Source organism: Mytilus galloprovincialis, chromosome 12, assembly GCF_965363235.1.
Source record: "Mytilus galloprovincialis chromosome 12, xbMytGall1.hap1.1, whole genome shotgun sequence".
In the NCBI taxonomy this organism is placed as follows: Eukaryota; Metazoa; Mollusca; class Bivalvia; order Mytilida; family Mytilidae; genus Mytilus; species Mytilus galloprovincialis.
The window spans coordinates 12,230,872-12,247,185 of record NC_134849.1 but is presented as its reverse complement, the minus strand read 5'-3'; the positions used below and the strand labels follow the sequence as shown (position 1 = coordinate 12,247,185).

The 16,314-nt window shown below is 34.2% G+C and overlaps 1 protein-coding gene across 2 annotated transcripts; it reads right to left on the bottom strand.

Annotated features, from left to right (window-relative positions):
- Window positions 1–2,868: 2,868 nt before the first annotated feature.
- On the bottom strand, window positions 2,869–14,457 carry LOC143055473 (carbohydrate sulfotransferase 15-like). 2 transcript variants are annotated; one of them, XM_076228622.1, is made up of 7 exons: window positions 14,193–14,457; window positions 13,474–13,684; window positions 12,096–12,215; window positions 8,500–8,659; window positions 4,977–5,202; window positions 4,229–4,376; window positions 2,869–3,330 (listed from the first exon to the last, which is right to left on the bottom strand). In XM_076228622.1, the coding sequence occupies exons 1-7, from the start codon at window positions 14,421–14,423 to the stop codon at window positions 3,077–3,079; spliced, it is 1,350 nt and encodes a 449-aa protein (XP_076084737.1). In that variant the 5' UTR covers window positions 14,424–14,457; the 3' UTR covers window positions 2,869–3,076. The 2 variants fall into 2 exon arrangements, with proteins under 2 accessions (XP_076084737.1, XP_076084738.1); XM_076228623.1 differs by having other exon boundaries at window positions 5,097–5,202.
- Between the last annotated feature and the right edge of the window lie 1,857 nt (window positions 14,458–16,314).

Genomic DNA, 16,314 nt, shown 5'->3' with positions numbered 1-16,314 from the left:
ATGAGACAACTCTTCATCCAAGTCACTATTTATTATAGTAAACAATTATAGGCCAAAGTACGGTCTTCAACACGAAGCATTGGCTCATATCGAATAGCAAACTAAAACAATGGTTTTGTATCACTAAAAAAATCAATTCAGCTGACAGGTTAACTATCTGATAATTGTATAGACGATCTACATTAAAAATTAAGGAATGTAGTGTATTTCATAAGGACATTTGCACCTAAAAGCAAAGGGTGTACAAGACAATTTTATTGATGATCTACATGTAGCTGTTTATATGTACTGCTATAAACCTTCCTTTACATTATACTTGTCGGAAGATGAAACGGAGAAAGGGTATTTTCAATATCCGTAAACGTACACAATCGGAAGCAAGTAATTGTTTTATAAAAACAAACAAAAAAATGATATACGTAAAATATTGTATAATGTCATTACCAGACAACCTTGACAGTCAATTTGAGGAGCTGTACAAAACATAATTAGTACACATATGACGGTGTGGGTTACTGAATAGTCATTCTGTGGCGAGACTTCTAACAAGCAAGCTGTACTAGGGAATGTGTTCTGATTAAACACTTATTTAGAAATAACAGCAATTAGTTAAAAATGGCCGACTCCGATAAGCAATTGCAAGCAAGTATGAAGTCGGAATTTGAGGGGAAAATAGATTCGAAGCTCAAGGTAGTAGAAGCTATTAAGGAAAACATAGAAAAGGCTGTTAAGTACAAAGAAACCTACGACCAACGAATGGGAGAAAACAAAACTGAAGTGGCAGAGAGGGCAAAAGTTCTTTTATCCAGCATCAATGATACCGTAAGTGAACTTAATTCTGATATAGAAAAGAAAAGAGAGAAAGATTTCCAAGAATTGGACAAATATTGCGAAGAAATTCAGAACAACATTACAAAATTTAAAAAACAACTGGATTATTTCAAACTAGTTTTCGGTTCACTCCCTGATGATGATGATATTGTTCAACAATTTATCAAAGATTCCACCCCTAAATTGGATGCAATGGCATTATCGGTCAACATGGATTTTCCAAAACCGTTAAAACTTACTTCTAGTTCATCTATCGACGTAAAGGCATGTTTTGGGAAAATTGAAGAGGACCTGTACTTCAGCCCAACTGGTGAAGAGAAACCAAAATATCGCTCGCAGTTAGAGGTCGAGCGTCGATTTAAACCGGAACCGAACAGATCCAGTATTTTCGGTATTCAGATACGACCAGACGGTAAAGCCTGGATAACAACAATCAATTATCGTATTCTCCTTGTGCTGAGAACCGGGCAAATTTACGACGAATGCATGGTCAAATTTCTTCCAGTTTTCACAGCTGTCAATAAATATGGCAATTTATATTGCTCCAGCGGGACGTCATCCATTATCCGTGTTAAGAAGGATTTTGACATGGAAGAGTTTGCAAATCTGTCGCCATGTAAAACGTTTGGTCTTCACGTAACAAATGACGAACATCTGCTTGTATGCCTTGAAGGTCCACAGAGGAGTAAAGTCGTGAAGTATTCTGAAATGGGAATGCCTGTACAAGAAATCATGCTTGATATGGATAATGAACCAATCTTTAAAGTTCCGAAATATGTCACTGAAAACGCTAGTGGTCAGATTTGTGTGTCTGACGAAGGACACCTAATTATCGTCGAACCTTCTGGAAAGAAATATGTGAAGTATAAGCCAACCGACGAAACTTGGATCGGAAAGTCTCTCATCGTTGACAAGTTTGACAACTTAATCAGCAGTGAATGTCCATTGCAAATAAGACCTCAGAACATACACATCGTGAACTCAAAGGGGGAAAATGTCAAAACATTCAAATTAGAAGGCCCGAAGATTTCCGGGGTGAATGCTCTTGCTATTGATTATCAATATGATGATCCTGTCATGTGGATTGGAACACCTCTTGGGGACGTCATTATTGCGGAATTTGTTAACAAGGCCATTTAATATGTTTAATATTCAAATTCTGACTGTAAATTTTTTTTAAATGTATCTCATGTATTTTTTTCTTTCTCAAATATATAGTCAATAAATCGATGCATCTGAAATTAAAGGAGTGGGAAAAAATAAAACAAATCAAACCGAACTCCAAGGAAAATTCAAATTGGAATAGTGTCATATCTTGGTCGGAAGCTAGATATATCCTCTCGCCCAAGTTAGATTCCTGTTGTTGATCTTTTCATTCTTCTTAATGTTGTTTTCGTTGACACGCAGGTCATGATGTTTAGGTCATGATGTTTTCATATTTTTTTCAAATGCTTTTCCTTCTTATGAAAACACGTTTGTTAAGCTAAACACAATCATTAACAGAAAACAGGCAAACCTAGCCAAAATAAAATGAAAACAACACGTTATAGATTTATTGCATCTGAAGCGCTTTTGTGGATTTACTTTCATAATGCACACTCAATGCCGAGTATGTGAAAAACCAAGGATGTAGACGAACCTTAAAAGTTGAAGACTTATACTAAAAAAGAATTTAGGTTAATAACAGATCTCTTATACTTTGTTGAAAATATTCTGAAAATACTAAGCTCTATAGATTGAAAATTTCTAAAGACACTTGGTTTAGAACGTAGCTAGATTTGAATGAGCAAGCTACTATATAAAGTTTATTTAAAGCATTACTAATTAAAACTTCATCGTCTTTCGTCCATTTCTTCCTTAATCTCCCGTTCAGCTTAGAAGAAAAATAAATATATATTCATATATGCCAGTTTAATTATTTATACAGTGAAACTTTCGACTTTTGGAAATATTTGTTTTTGCCTACTTTTAACCTTTGTCAATTCGTAATTGTTTGCGCTTTCTATGTTGAAGGAAGTAAATTAGTAACATTTCTGACAGTAAAAGAGATAAATTTATTATTCTTTCTATTTTCGTTATAGTTCAACAAGGTAAAGTTGAATGCAAAATTTTACTATCTTTATCTCTTACATCTTTGGCACAGTCTGTTTATCGTCGGACCGTATAATATGATGTACAATTACAACCTACACGCATGCACAAATATCATTATTTCTTTCCATTTCACGGTTTACCAAGGTTTTTATCAAAGTTCTCTTTCATTTGAAATATAATGTTTTGAACAGTCAATAGCTTTGCCATTCACCATTATCGGTTTTATACTCATTTCTATTTTATATTTTTTCAGTAGATTTTGAAGTCCAACTTGGCTTTTCTCGTAAAATCTTCGAAGTAACGTCTTTGTACTGTCTAACATTGGCAACACTTTTGAATTAAAAATGGGCACGTGAATTTTCTTACTACACGACATCTTAGTAATGGTGGATTCGTCTACAGAGTCTGAAAAATAATAATTGATTAAGACTACATGTATCACTTATATAGGTCGATTGATTAAACCAATGGAACAATGTTCACAGAACAAATATCAAAATTATGTTATCTCTAATGGACGCTAGCTGCTTTTGTTTTGTTTTTGTCTCAGTTTTAGTTAAATCCATGTATAGGGACAATAATAAATTTACCTACTTACCCCTACTTTCTTTTCATAAGTGTATTGCATTAAGTATACAAGCTATAATTTCAAGTAAAAAAATTTCAAAGAAACTTTATTAACGTATCGCACACTTTACCCTACGTATCGCATACTTTATCTACATATCGCACACTTTATCTACGAATCGGTAATAGCGTATATACACAATTTAGTCCTGGTATCTATAATGAGTTTATTTATAGCTGATGTTCTTAAAAGTTATTTGTAACAAACGATGAAACAGTCTTTATTTGCTTTGGATGGCATATGTTTTAAACACCTTTGGAGACAAGAATTGCATTGGCTGATGGTATAATACTAGAACAGAAAGGAGAGCGAAATGTTGTCAGATCATTGTAATAAGCGAATCGTGGACACTGAATATGTCCTTTATTCAGATTGTAATTATAAATGCTTTATTCTAAATTGGCTAGAGGTATAGGGGGATCTCACAAAACATATTTAACCCCGCCACTGAAATAGAACAATTTTATTTAGGAGCCAGATGAGAACCACTTCCGGGTGCGGGATTTTCTCGCTGCATTGACGACCCATTGGTGGCGTTCGGCTGTTGCCTGCTCTATGGTCGGGTTGTCTCTTTGACATGTTCACCATTTCCATTCTCAGGTGTCATACGTTGATTTAGATAATTGCTATTTCATAAATTATTCAAGGTGTTAAGGTCTTAACATAAATACCTACCAACATCCAAAAATGCAAACACTTTTGCCATCACTCCGCCGGTATCCTTGATGTAGTCTTCGAAATTTATTATGAGAAACTGTTCCTTTTTAAAAACTTTTAACCAGTTTTTAAGGAATTCGTTATACAATCCCGCTACTAATGGAAGCTGTAGAGTATATTACTTATAATTAAGTATGAAAAGTCATGTCTATATGTAAATGTTAAAACTTGTCTAAGAAAACAGAATGTACAATTTGTTGATAATACAAGAACCCAAAATTAAAAAAAAAATAATCTTCTTCATGTATACAATTTTATCAGAGTTTTTATACTGAAGGAAAAAATTCTATTGAGCTGGTTTTGTCTATTGAGCATCTTGATACGGTAGTATGTTGAATTTGGTTTTATCTTAATTAAAAACAAAATTTGGTAATTCTTAATTGTTTTGTGTAGTATTGTTTGTCTTATGAACTTTGAACAATCTGTCCATTTTAACACGCTCCCTGTTCTCCTTTTCGTACTTTTTCTTAATAGTTTTGATAATTTCGGCACCTTTATGGTTTACTAAGAATAACAAGTGCATTAGGGAATCGCTAGAAGAGAATTTGTCTTAAACATTTTTTCCGAGTGCGGAATTTTCTGGCTGTAAGTAATGAAGCCCCATTGGTGGTCTTGGTCTGTTTTCTACTCTATGGTTGGGTTCGTGTCTCTTTAACACATTCACCATTTCCATTCTCAATTTTATTATTAAATTATGAAATGTTACCCTCTTGTTATAAAATATTCGCATTCCATACAAACAACCACGTGTTCCGTATTCCCTGGTGCAATTTTTGTATAAATCTATTGATGATTTGACGTATTCTTCGAATGTTTCGGGGTTTACCTTCTGTTCACTTACTCTTCTTACATACAAGTCATCCGGAATGTTTCTATCTGGTTCCAGTTCCCGGATAATAAATCTTTTGTCGTGGATATATTGACTGTATAATCTGTTTAAATATACAATGTACATATTATATTGTTGTATCCTGAGATTTACACCCAACTCTTGAAACTGAACTTGTTAAAATCTAAATCGTGTCTATGTTTTCAAAGAAATCGTCATAGTTTAAACGCGGATCGACACGAGGACCCCAAAATGAAATGTTACGCGTTTGACTGTCCCTCGGGTATCTTTCTTCCCTCTTTTATGTAAATAGAAATATCCAGATTGGTCAACATTGACAGAGGTGGGTAACAGGAGAATTTATTTGTACATTTAAAATAGAGCAAATAAGAATGTGTCCCAAGTACACTGATGCCCCATCTGCATTATCATTTTTTATGTTCAGTGGACCATGAAAATGGGATAAATTTTCTAATTTGGTATTAAAATTAGAAAGATCATATCAGAGGGAACATGTTTACTAAGTTTCAAGTTGATCAAACTTCAACTTCATCAAAAACTACCTCGACCAAAAACTTTAACCAAAACTTTAACCTGAAACGGGACGAACGGACGGACGAACGAACAGACGGACGGACGCACAGACCAGAAAACATAATGCCCATAAATGGAACATAAAAAATACTTATGTACCTGTTATTTATACAACAGTTGGGAATAAAACATATGAAAGTGTAAAATTGAGAAAGGAAAAGGGGAATGTGTAAAAGCGACAACAACCCGACAATAGAATAAACAACAGCAATGTATATATATATACATAAATGAAAAATCAGATAAGTGGTAGTTAGGCAGGGGTTAAAAAAAATTGTTACAGCTAACTAGCCCAGGACTTATGGCAGCAGGTTTTTACTAGCCCTGTTGGAAGAACTGCAAGTCCATCAAAACTGACCTGCTAGCCCTAGTATGCCTTAAAAATCAGACGATGCTGCAAATCAGCAAATCAGAGTTTGCTGCATAATACAAAGTGGGTGTCCTTTGTTTTGAAGGAGACATTATACACTGTATTTAATATTTTGTGTTGGTGCTTAACCTAACTTAGTTGTTCCTACATTCAAAGCAGACTTTTTATTGGCATGCTTTGGGCAACTAACGGTAATATTCACAGAGCATCGTCTGTTTTTTTCATCAGCAACAGCCAACCTTCGAGGGGAATCATTGTATCCCAGTTCTGCCAAATTCTCAGGAAGTAAATGCGTGATTTTTTTGCCAAATTGTAATGATCAAAGAGAAAAAACAAAGGAAAATGCCGCCAAATAAGCATGAAAATGTGTGAGTCTCGCCCTAAAGACTTGGCAAGTTTGCTGTCTTGGACACTATAATTTTTTCCCCACTTTTCCCGGTCGTATTTTGCATTTTTGGGGGATGAATTTTCAGTCTCGTTACCCCCTCTATCTACCATTTTTTGTTTTAAAACTGATGAACTTCATAGGGTGTGTGCGACTTGGCAGCCGCTGTCCTGGACACTCTATTTTTTCCGAGGCTTTTCCCTATCGTATTTAGCATTTTTTGGGGATGAATTTTCAGCCTCGTTACTCCCGTCATCTACCGTTTTTCGTTTTGAAACTGACGAAGTTCCTGGTGTTCCCGTACTAAAATATTAAGAAATAATTTGTTGCATGGTTTCGTGCTCAAGTGCTTTGCGACAAGACAGGTCAGTACCGATCAATACATCATATCCCCAAATACCGTTAATTGGAAATCTCGGCATAAGCAATGTACAATACCCCAGGCCATGGTATGAGAAATCGATATTTAAAGTACGAGAATTGCAATCAACACATGATACTGGGCCACCCAGAGTTATGTGTTCTGTTTTTAAAATATGTACAACAGGACATGTACAAACCAGTTCAAATTCTTGGAATCCCTGATGACTTATTAATTGAATCGAATTGGCTAACATAGAATAGTAATGAAGGGATTTTCCACTTTTGGAAACGTCAAGATTTTTTTGTTACTAGTCCGTCGGGCATTTCGGGTTACACATTTTAATTGCCCGAGGCATAAATGATCTAGTCCCGGGCGTCGGGCTAGTGGATTTTTTAACCCCTGTAGTTAGGGATTTGGATTTGGATAAATTAGAGCATCTTGTGTTCCACTTTCCACAATAATATGTCCTCCAATGATATTTCAAATCAACATATATAATTTTCAATTTTAGTTTCTTGTGTATAATTCGGAGTTTAGTATAGCGTCCATTATCACTGTTTTAGTATAGATATTTGTTTAGGGGCCAGTTAAGGACTTCTTCGCTGCATTGAAGACCAATTGGTGACCTTCTGCTGTTGTCTGTTCTATGGTCGGGTTGTTGTCTCCTTGACACATTCTCAATTTTATATATAAGTACTTAATAATATTGACCCATTGAGATAACACGAGGCATAAATGTCACTGATCGATCATGGTACAACGTTGATTTGTTAAATTTCTGAATTGACATATTAATGAAAGTAGATGTCGACAATTCATAAATGAGATAGCAACCCAAAAGTAACCAAGTGACATGAATATTTCAGCTGTAGGGTTCACACTTAATGTTATTGAATGTAAAGTGTAATGAATATCAACTGATTGCAGATGTCAATAATAATTAATGCTTGAGCAAAATGTTTTATCTTTTAACTACAAGCATTTATAGGAAAACAGCTCTAATGTCTCTGCCTTACTCATATATCATGAAGCTGGACAAAGTGATATACTCCAAAGTCTCAAATATTCCTTCATATTATATAGTAAATGATCCCAATACTTTACATGTATTCGTGGTCGTTAATCAGGCTAGCCATAAAACCAGGTTCAGCCCATCACTTCTTTTCTTAGAATGTCCTATACATTGTACAAAGTTAGGACTATGGTAGACGTAATCAGATAGTCCGTTTCTGTATGTTTTCCGATTGTTTTTGTGGCAATTCAGTCTTTCTGTTGACTTGTTCCGTAGGTTTTCTCTTATAGTTCGACATGTGTTCCCTCGGATTTAGTCTGTAACCCAGATTTGTTTTCGCTCAATTGATTTATTACTATTTATAAGCTGTAATTATACTACTGTTAGTAGATATAGGAAGATGTGGTATGCGTGTCAATGAGAAAACTCTCCATTAAATAACAATTTATAAAAGTAAACCATTATAGGTCACGGTACGGCCTTCAACACGGAGCCTTGGCTCATACCGAACAGCAAGCTATAAAAGGCCCCCAAAATTAGTAATTTAAAACCATTCAAACGGAAAAACCAACAGTCTAATCTATTTATCTAATAACCAACCTTTCTACTGGATCCCTGATCATAAGAATGATTTTGATATTGGGGTACTACTGTTGCTTTTATTTAATAACCTACCTTTCTACTGGATCCCTGATCATGAGGATGATTTTGATATTTGTGTTGATATGTTTTATTAAGTCAGGTGTGGTATATGTTGGTGCAGTAGACTTTGGATTGTTCTGTGGTATTTTTCGCCAGTCAAAAGCTTGCCAAAAATCCATGGAATCGGCATGACCTATAATGAATATGATGTTTTAGTTAATAATTCCTTAAACCTAAATCGAACAGAAAACAAGAATATGTGTCCTCAGTACACGGATGCCCCATCCGTAATATCATTTTCTTTGCTCAGTGGACCGTGAAAATGGGGTTAAAACTCTAATTTGGCATTAAAATTAGAAAAGATCATATCATAGTGTACTAAGTTCAAGTTGATTGGACTTTAACTTCATCAAATACTACCTCGACCAAAGACTTTATTCTGACCTCGACCAAAAACCTTAACATGAAGAGGGACGAACGGACGAACAGACGAACGAACGAACAGACAAACGTCCTTTAGCTGGCCCCTAAACAAATATATACTAGTTTAGTGACAATGAACGCCATACTAATTTCCAAATTGTACACAAGAAACTAAAATTAAAATAAACCAAGACTTACAAAGGCCAGAGGCTTCTGACTTGGGACAGGTGCAAACATGCGGCGGGGTTAAACATGTTTGTGAGATCTCAACCCTCCCCCTATACCCCTAGCCAATGTAGAAAAGTAAACGTATAACTATACGCACATTTAAATTTCAGTTCAAGAGAAGTCCGAGTCTGATGTCAGAAGATGTAACCAAAGAAAATATACAAAATGACAATAATATATAAATAACAACAGACTACTAGCGGTTAACTGACATGCCAGCTCCAGACTTCAATTAAACTGATTGAAAGATTATGATTTCATCATATGAATATCAGGCACAATCCTTCCCGTTAGGGGTTTAGTATCATACCATAATAACATATATGAGAAAAAAGTAAAATCACAAAAATACTGAACTCAGAGGAAAATCAATTCGGAAAGTCCATAAACACATGGCAAAATCAAATAACAAAACGCATCAAAAACGAATGGACAAGAACATAACCCATGTCATGCCAACAACTGTTTTTTGAAGAAATGTGTTTAGTTCCGATGCAAAGACCCTATAAGTGAATCAACATTAACGCCAAAATATGCAATCTTTAATGACCTGACAACAGTATCGTAACTATATCCCTTCTTAATAAGTCTATTTAAAGGTTTTGTTAGTTTCTTAGGTGAATACTGACATTTTTGTGCTTTATAAAGAATATTTCCATAAAAAAATGGATGTGAAATACCTGAACTTATAAGAAAATAAAATTAGAAAAAATCATATTATAGGGAACATGTGTACTAAGTTCAAGTTGATAGTTGATTGGACTTTAACTTCATCAAAAACTGACTCGATTAAAAACTTTATCCTGACCTCGACCAAAAACCTTCACATGAAGACGGACAAACGAACGAACAGACGAACGAACGAACAAAAAGACGGACGCACAGACCAGAAAACATAATAAAATTGAGAATGGAAATGGGGAATGTGTCATAGAGACAACTACCCGACCATAAAAAAAAACAACAACAGAGGGTCATCAACAGGTATTCACTGTAGCGAGAAATTCCCGCACCCGGATGCGTCCTTCAGCTGGCCCCTAAACAAATATATACTAGTTCAGTGAACGCCATACTAACTCCCGTTAGGGGTTTAGTATCATACCATAATAACATACATGAGAAGAACATAACCCGTGTCATGCCAACAACTGGTTTATTAATAAAAAATGTGTTTAGTTCCGATGCAAAGACCAAACGCCAAAATATGCAATCTTTAATGAACTGACAACAGTATCGTAACTATATCCCTTCTTAATAATAAATAAATAATAATAAATACCTGAACGTATAAGAAGTCTGCATGCTGAGCTATATTTACGAATGATGTCCTTATACCGATGATAAAATTTAGTAAATGTTTTGACTAGTTTGTGATATCGAAAACCCTGGTGTAATAATTTTTCAGTAATACATAAATTTCTCTCGTTAAAATCTAAAACATTGTTACATACACGAGCGAATCGTACAAGTTGAGATATATAAACACGGTAAGATGGTGACAACATGGTTTTTCTCTTTTCTTGTTTTTTATAGAGATTATAGACTGTTGATTTTTCTGTTTAAATTGTGGTGGGGCCCTTAATAACTTGATGTTCGGTGTGACTCAAGGCTCTTTGGTGAAGGCCATACTTTAACCTACAATGCTGTACATTTTACACATTGTGACTTGGATTGAGAGTCGTCTCATTGGCACTCATACCACACCTTCTAAGTTCTATATAAGAATTAGTTTGTTCATGTGATATAATATATATTTCTTGTCTCAAATTTTAAAATGCTGCTACTTGTAAAAGATCGTGCATGAAATACCACTTTTAGAATAATACTTTTACAGTCGATTTTATTAAGTGAGTAGACAAAGGTAATACCTGTGGTTAGCTTGCTTGTAAGCTGAAACGTGAAGTCATTGTTAGGTCAGGTATACTACCCTCCTTTCGACGTAGACTAGTTCAACAGACAGATAGATTGGTTATCTGCTATACTAGTCTACTCTTAAAGGGGGTAGTTTACCTGACTTAACAATGACTTCATTGTTCAGCTAACAAGCAAGCTAACTAAAGATATTGCCTTTAGCTACAAGTTTGTTTAATGTCCAGTGTCAAATAGTTGTAATACGATAATATTTATCACTAGTCTTTTACTATGTAACTTTCATTTGAAGTAAAGCCCCAGTCATACTGTCACTTTAAACTACGTTTTTAAATGCTACGTTTCAACTAGGTTTTACTAGGTTTGTGCAACGTTCTAATCACGTTTTGCTACGTATTAGTACGTGTAGAAAACACGTTTCCATCACCCATTGATACGTTTCAATACGTAGTTAGCACGTTTTGTTCACAGGCACGCACTTGTCTCAGAAAAAAATTTCCTATATACCTTATATAGGAAATTTTTTCTGAGACAAGTGCCTGTGGTTTTGTTTTATGTTCCGTTAAGCTTTGCTACGTATTTCTAGGTGTCTAATCCGTTACAATTATCGCTGCGTTTGTTGTTGAATTTTCAAAACATACAGGGCAGGTCCCGTTTTGAATAAAGAATCACTACGTTTCGATACGCTTCGTCACGTATATTCCCGTTTCGCTACGCTTTCAAAACGTAGTAAAACGTAGCTCTTGAAACGTGACAGTGTAACTGGGGCTTAAGGTGGTACCTAACACTACAGGGAGATAACTCTGTAAAGTCAGCTAAACGTTTTAATTACGTTGTGTTGTAAAAGGAATATTAAGCTTCTCAATGATCAAAATTGGTGGTTGTCAAACTGCTATATAACCAGTGTAATTTTTCTGACAAAACGGTTGGTTCAAAATTTTTTAAATTTTTATATTTTTGTTAAAGGGTCAAAGTAAATAATTTGACAAAAATTTAATGAAAATCAAACGAGCCAAATTTATTTTAGTGAAAGTGTTAAGGTTAAGATTTCTTCAGAGAACAAGTCCATTGCAACGTTAATTTAACGTTTGCATCACAATGTTAAATACCTGTTATGAGATCGTATTTATTTTCTTCTTTACTTCTTCTCTGTATTTGTTCAAAGAAGTTGCTAAAATCTGACAGAGTATAGAAATCACCATAGTTGATAAGTCGGATGTCGAAGAAACCTAAATTAATTGAAAATGTAATTTTCAACCATACATTATTTTATTAAAAAGAATCAATAGTGTTATTCATACAAGCATAAGGGAAAGACCATGATATTTCAAGGGAGGGTTATGTTTTTCCCTGAATAAAATATTCTGATCCCCAATTTGATGAAAAAAATATTCTGTTGAAGCAGATGACGAAAAAAAGATATTATATAGTGTTAAATTTTGAAAAAGAAAAAAAAATGATTGACAGCGATGAAAATCTTTTCTGGCTCGATCATACAAAAAGCATACACTCCCCTCTTTTGAAGTTAAATGGTTACTCATGTAAAATAGGGAGTTTGATACTGTTGCCAATTTCCCGCGAAAATACATATTTATCAACGTAAGAAATTTAACGAAAATGATTTACAGAGAAAATCATTAAGGATGTTCGCTTGAAATGCTTTAAAAGATTTTGCCCTTTGACCCCCATTTTTCTTTTTATAAATCTTTTATATGTATACACACATAAGTATGTGACATATAATTCATCTGTAAAAGTCTTATAAAATCTTTGTAATTTTTTAATAGCTTTAGAACTTTAACTTGTCAATGATAAAGATATGAAAAATCAAAATTTCAATGGCTAATATCTCAAAAACAAGCACAATGGTCTATTTATTTATTTTTTGCTTTTTTATTCCTTTATTAAACCCCTAGCAACATATACTAGTGTTATGAAAAGCTTGTTATTTTGAAACTGTGTAGCGAACTTCCTTAAAAAAAACTAAGACTTGTGATGGAAACGTCAATGAGACAGCAATCAAACAACAACAGTTGTTTAATGACTTATCGAGGTCATCATAGAATTTCCCAAAATAGAAAAACATATCTCAAACGGTCCGAGTCGAAAGAGTTGTTACATAATAAATTCGTTAAATGGCTGTCCTAGGCATGCATGTAATATTTTCCACTGTACGTTGATCAAACAGCAATCAATCGAAAAATTAGCTCATTGTTGAAGTCCGTACGGTGACTTATAATTGCTTACCTTCCTAGTTATTTGTTGTGTGGAGAGCTGTTTCATTGTCAATCATACCACAGTGACTTCTTGTTTTCATATCAACTTGTAGACTGACCTTACATGTAGTTGTAAAATTGGTTGTTGGAAAAATCGTCAGAATACTTTTATTAGACTTACATAGACCATAGTGTTTCCATGACCAGAAGTCAGTTTCGCGTGTTTCCCACAATGTTAGGGTGCATTAACATTCGATTTTATTAAACTTACTTAGACCATATCGTTTCCATGACCAGAAGTCAGTTTCCCTTGAGTGCGGTCCTGTATTACCCACAATTTTAGGGTGCATTAACATTCGATTATACAGATCAGCAACACCAGACCTACATACGCCTACAATTTGAAAGTATGGTAAGCAGCGCATTCTGTCTTTCTCTTTCCAACAGGGATTCTTCATATTTTCTAAAAACTTAGGTCTTTTCTGTAAGTATAAAATGTATGTGTTTTAAATTAGTTTACAGTGTAATCAGAAAACAACAAGTCTGGGCTGAAAAAAGTTTTAAGCAAATATATAGTCATCATAAATGATTATTGTATATATAATATATATATTAAAACCAAAAAGAGGCGAACAATACTGAGGGGATATTCAAAACTAATAAGTCGAAGAAAAATTGACATTGTCATGGTATAAAAAATACACAACGACAAACTAGTCAGAAAACACTTGTACCTAGAAATTGCAGTCATTTTGGGGTCTTTTATAGCTGACTATGCGGTATGATATTTGCTCATTGTTGAAGGCCGTATCGTGACCTATAGTTTTTAAGTTCTGTGTCATTTGGTTTCTTGTGGAGATTTGTCTCATTGGCAATCTTCTTTTTTTATACTAACATTAAAAAAAAATGAGAATAAATCCATATACCCCAATAATTCCATAGCAGTTCCTGTTGCACACATGGCACCCGTCACAGATAGAGTTTACATACCATGCAAAGGATGTCCTCTGCTATACGTCCCGGATATGCGTCAGGGTTGTAATTTTCTGGACAACTGAAAGGGTAAGAAATATTTTCCGTTTGATTGATGTCTACATGGTGTGACTTTCTCTGTTTGTTATATTTTCCTTCCACTGTCTCAGCATTTTCAACAACTGGAAGTCGGTCTCCATTATTCGAGAATTCGTTGTTTAAGGCCCAGAACAAATTACAGATTGTCATGTAGGATATTATACTTATGATTACTATCTTCTTTTTAATTCTGAAATTATAAAAAGGTAAAATATCTCAACAGTTAATAATGTTTGTCTTTTTAAATCAATACTGCTCTCTCCAAACAAGGCATCCCCTGTCTGATCGGACGTGGCTGTGTATTTGTACATCCCGTACAGCTCCCGACGCCCCATTTTGGCAAGGGATTTTTGCCAGTTGGTCTATCCTTGTAACACAAAGGTCTCGGGAACGAATTCCGGCAGAGATAATGTGATTTGCCAATAAATCATGGCAATCATGGTCTCCGATTACAAAATGATGGTCGACAAACAAAACTCACCCAATTTTAAACAGGTACATCCTAATGCTGGTAAACATATTATTGTCATTGTGGTTTTCTATAAATTATTAAAATATTGTTTTTACATTTTATAGATGTGTATGTCTATTTAACAGCTGTTTAACTGATATTTGTCGATTTTACTATACATTGAAGAAGACTGTTACAGTCGGCATCTGTGCAGGTTTTAAATTCAATTATGTTCCAGCTGGTCCAAACAAAATTATATCTATAAATTATTGACTCTGACGAGGTCAATACGTTATATATATGGACCTGCTCAGATTATATTGATCGAGGACGAAGTTAGTTCGAGTGTCAAAATAATCTAACAGGTAGATATACATTGTATTTTACAAGAATTTTAACATGGTATTGAGAATATCATTATTTGAAACTTCATAGCTTGTTGCATTGGCATTCGGGCTTATATTCTTATCGTCTGCATTTAACATAAAGTTCTTGAAATCTGAAAAAGGGAGGAGGGCTTAAAAAAATTGTCCTGTCTCCAAGTACCTATGAATTTTGATACCTTTTCTGAAATCCTCCAGACATAAAACTTTTACAAAAATTCTCCCTACAGCTGTGATAGTGTACATACTTTCAATCAAGCTCTAAATGCCCGCGATTTCGCGGGTGTGTTCTAGTTAATCTAAATTTAGTAACATTTTCATATTGACCACCAATATACGTATCATTAGAAACATAGCGTCAATATACCTAGAAATAGAAACATAGCGTCAATATACCTAGAAATAGAAACATAGCGTCAATATACCTAGAAATAGAAACAAGTCGTCAGATACGTAAATTAACCTTTGAAACACGTGATCGCGTCATATCCAATAAAAAAACAGTTGAATGGTACACCATGTGTGATCATGATAAGAAGAACGTACACTGTCATTGCAACGTCATAGGATTTTATTTTTCCTTTAAATTTTGGTAAAAGTTATGTATAATCAATTGATCATTCTTAATCTTGTAATACTCATGGTGATTATAGTTTAATATGCCCTTACGAAGTTTGAAACTTTTTTCTGTTACTTTTTAAGTAGTTAAAATCGGTTGTTAATTGGATGAGAGACAAAAGAAATAATAATTTTCTCGATCATGGTAGCTTTAGAAGATTTCGACACGAGAATTAACTTCTGTACTTTTGTCATATTTTTGGTTAAATTCTGTTCTGAATTTATCTTTGAACAACTAAATTCAAGGTTTAAAGGTGACACTGGTTTACAGTTTCTGAGGATTGGAACTTAACCAGAATAATATCAGTCGTTATATTTCACCGATCTCCTACTATTCTCCGATTGATCGATACGCGCATAATTATTCGAGTTACGAAGAACCTGGATGAAATTATTTCGTTTACATAAACCGGTATGTCAATTCTTTCCATGCATATTTTCTCTATAAAAACAAAAACGCTTGATAAAATGATTATGTAATATGAAAGTTACTTATAATAGACATAAAACATTACCCCAGATAACTAGTGTAACAAAGTTAATCTATAAAGGTTATTGTTTTGTCATTCGACGCCACTTATACAGCGAG

What these genes read in the sequence shown, in the direction of transcription:
- LOC143055473 (XM_076228622.1), bottom strand. Translation starts at nt 14,423, where the DNA reads ATGACAATCTGTAATTTGTTCTGGGCCTTAAACAACGAATTCTCGAAT. An exon ending in TAAATACGATCTCATAACAG is followed by an intron (nt 8,660 to 12,095) that starts GTATTTAACATT and finishes TATTCATTATAG; the next exon opens with GTCATGCCGATTCCATGGAT. An exon ending in ATCAGGGATCCAGTAGAAAG is followed by an intron (nt 5,203 to 8,499) that starts GTAGGTTATTAA and finishes ATATTTAAACAG; the next exon opens with ATTATACAGTCAATATATCC.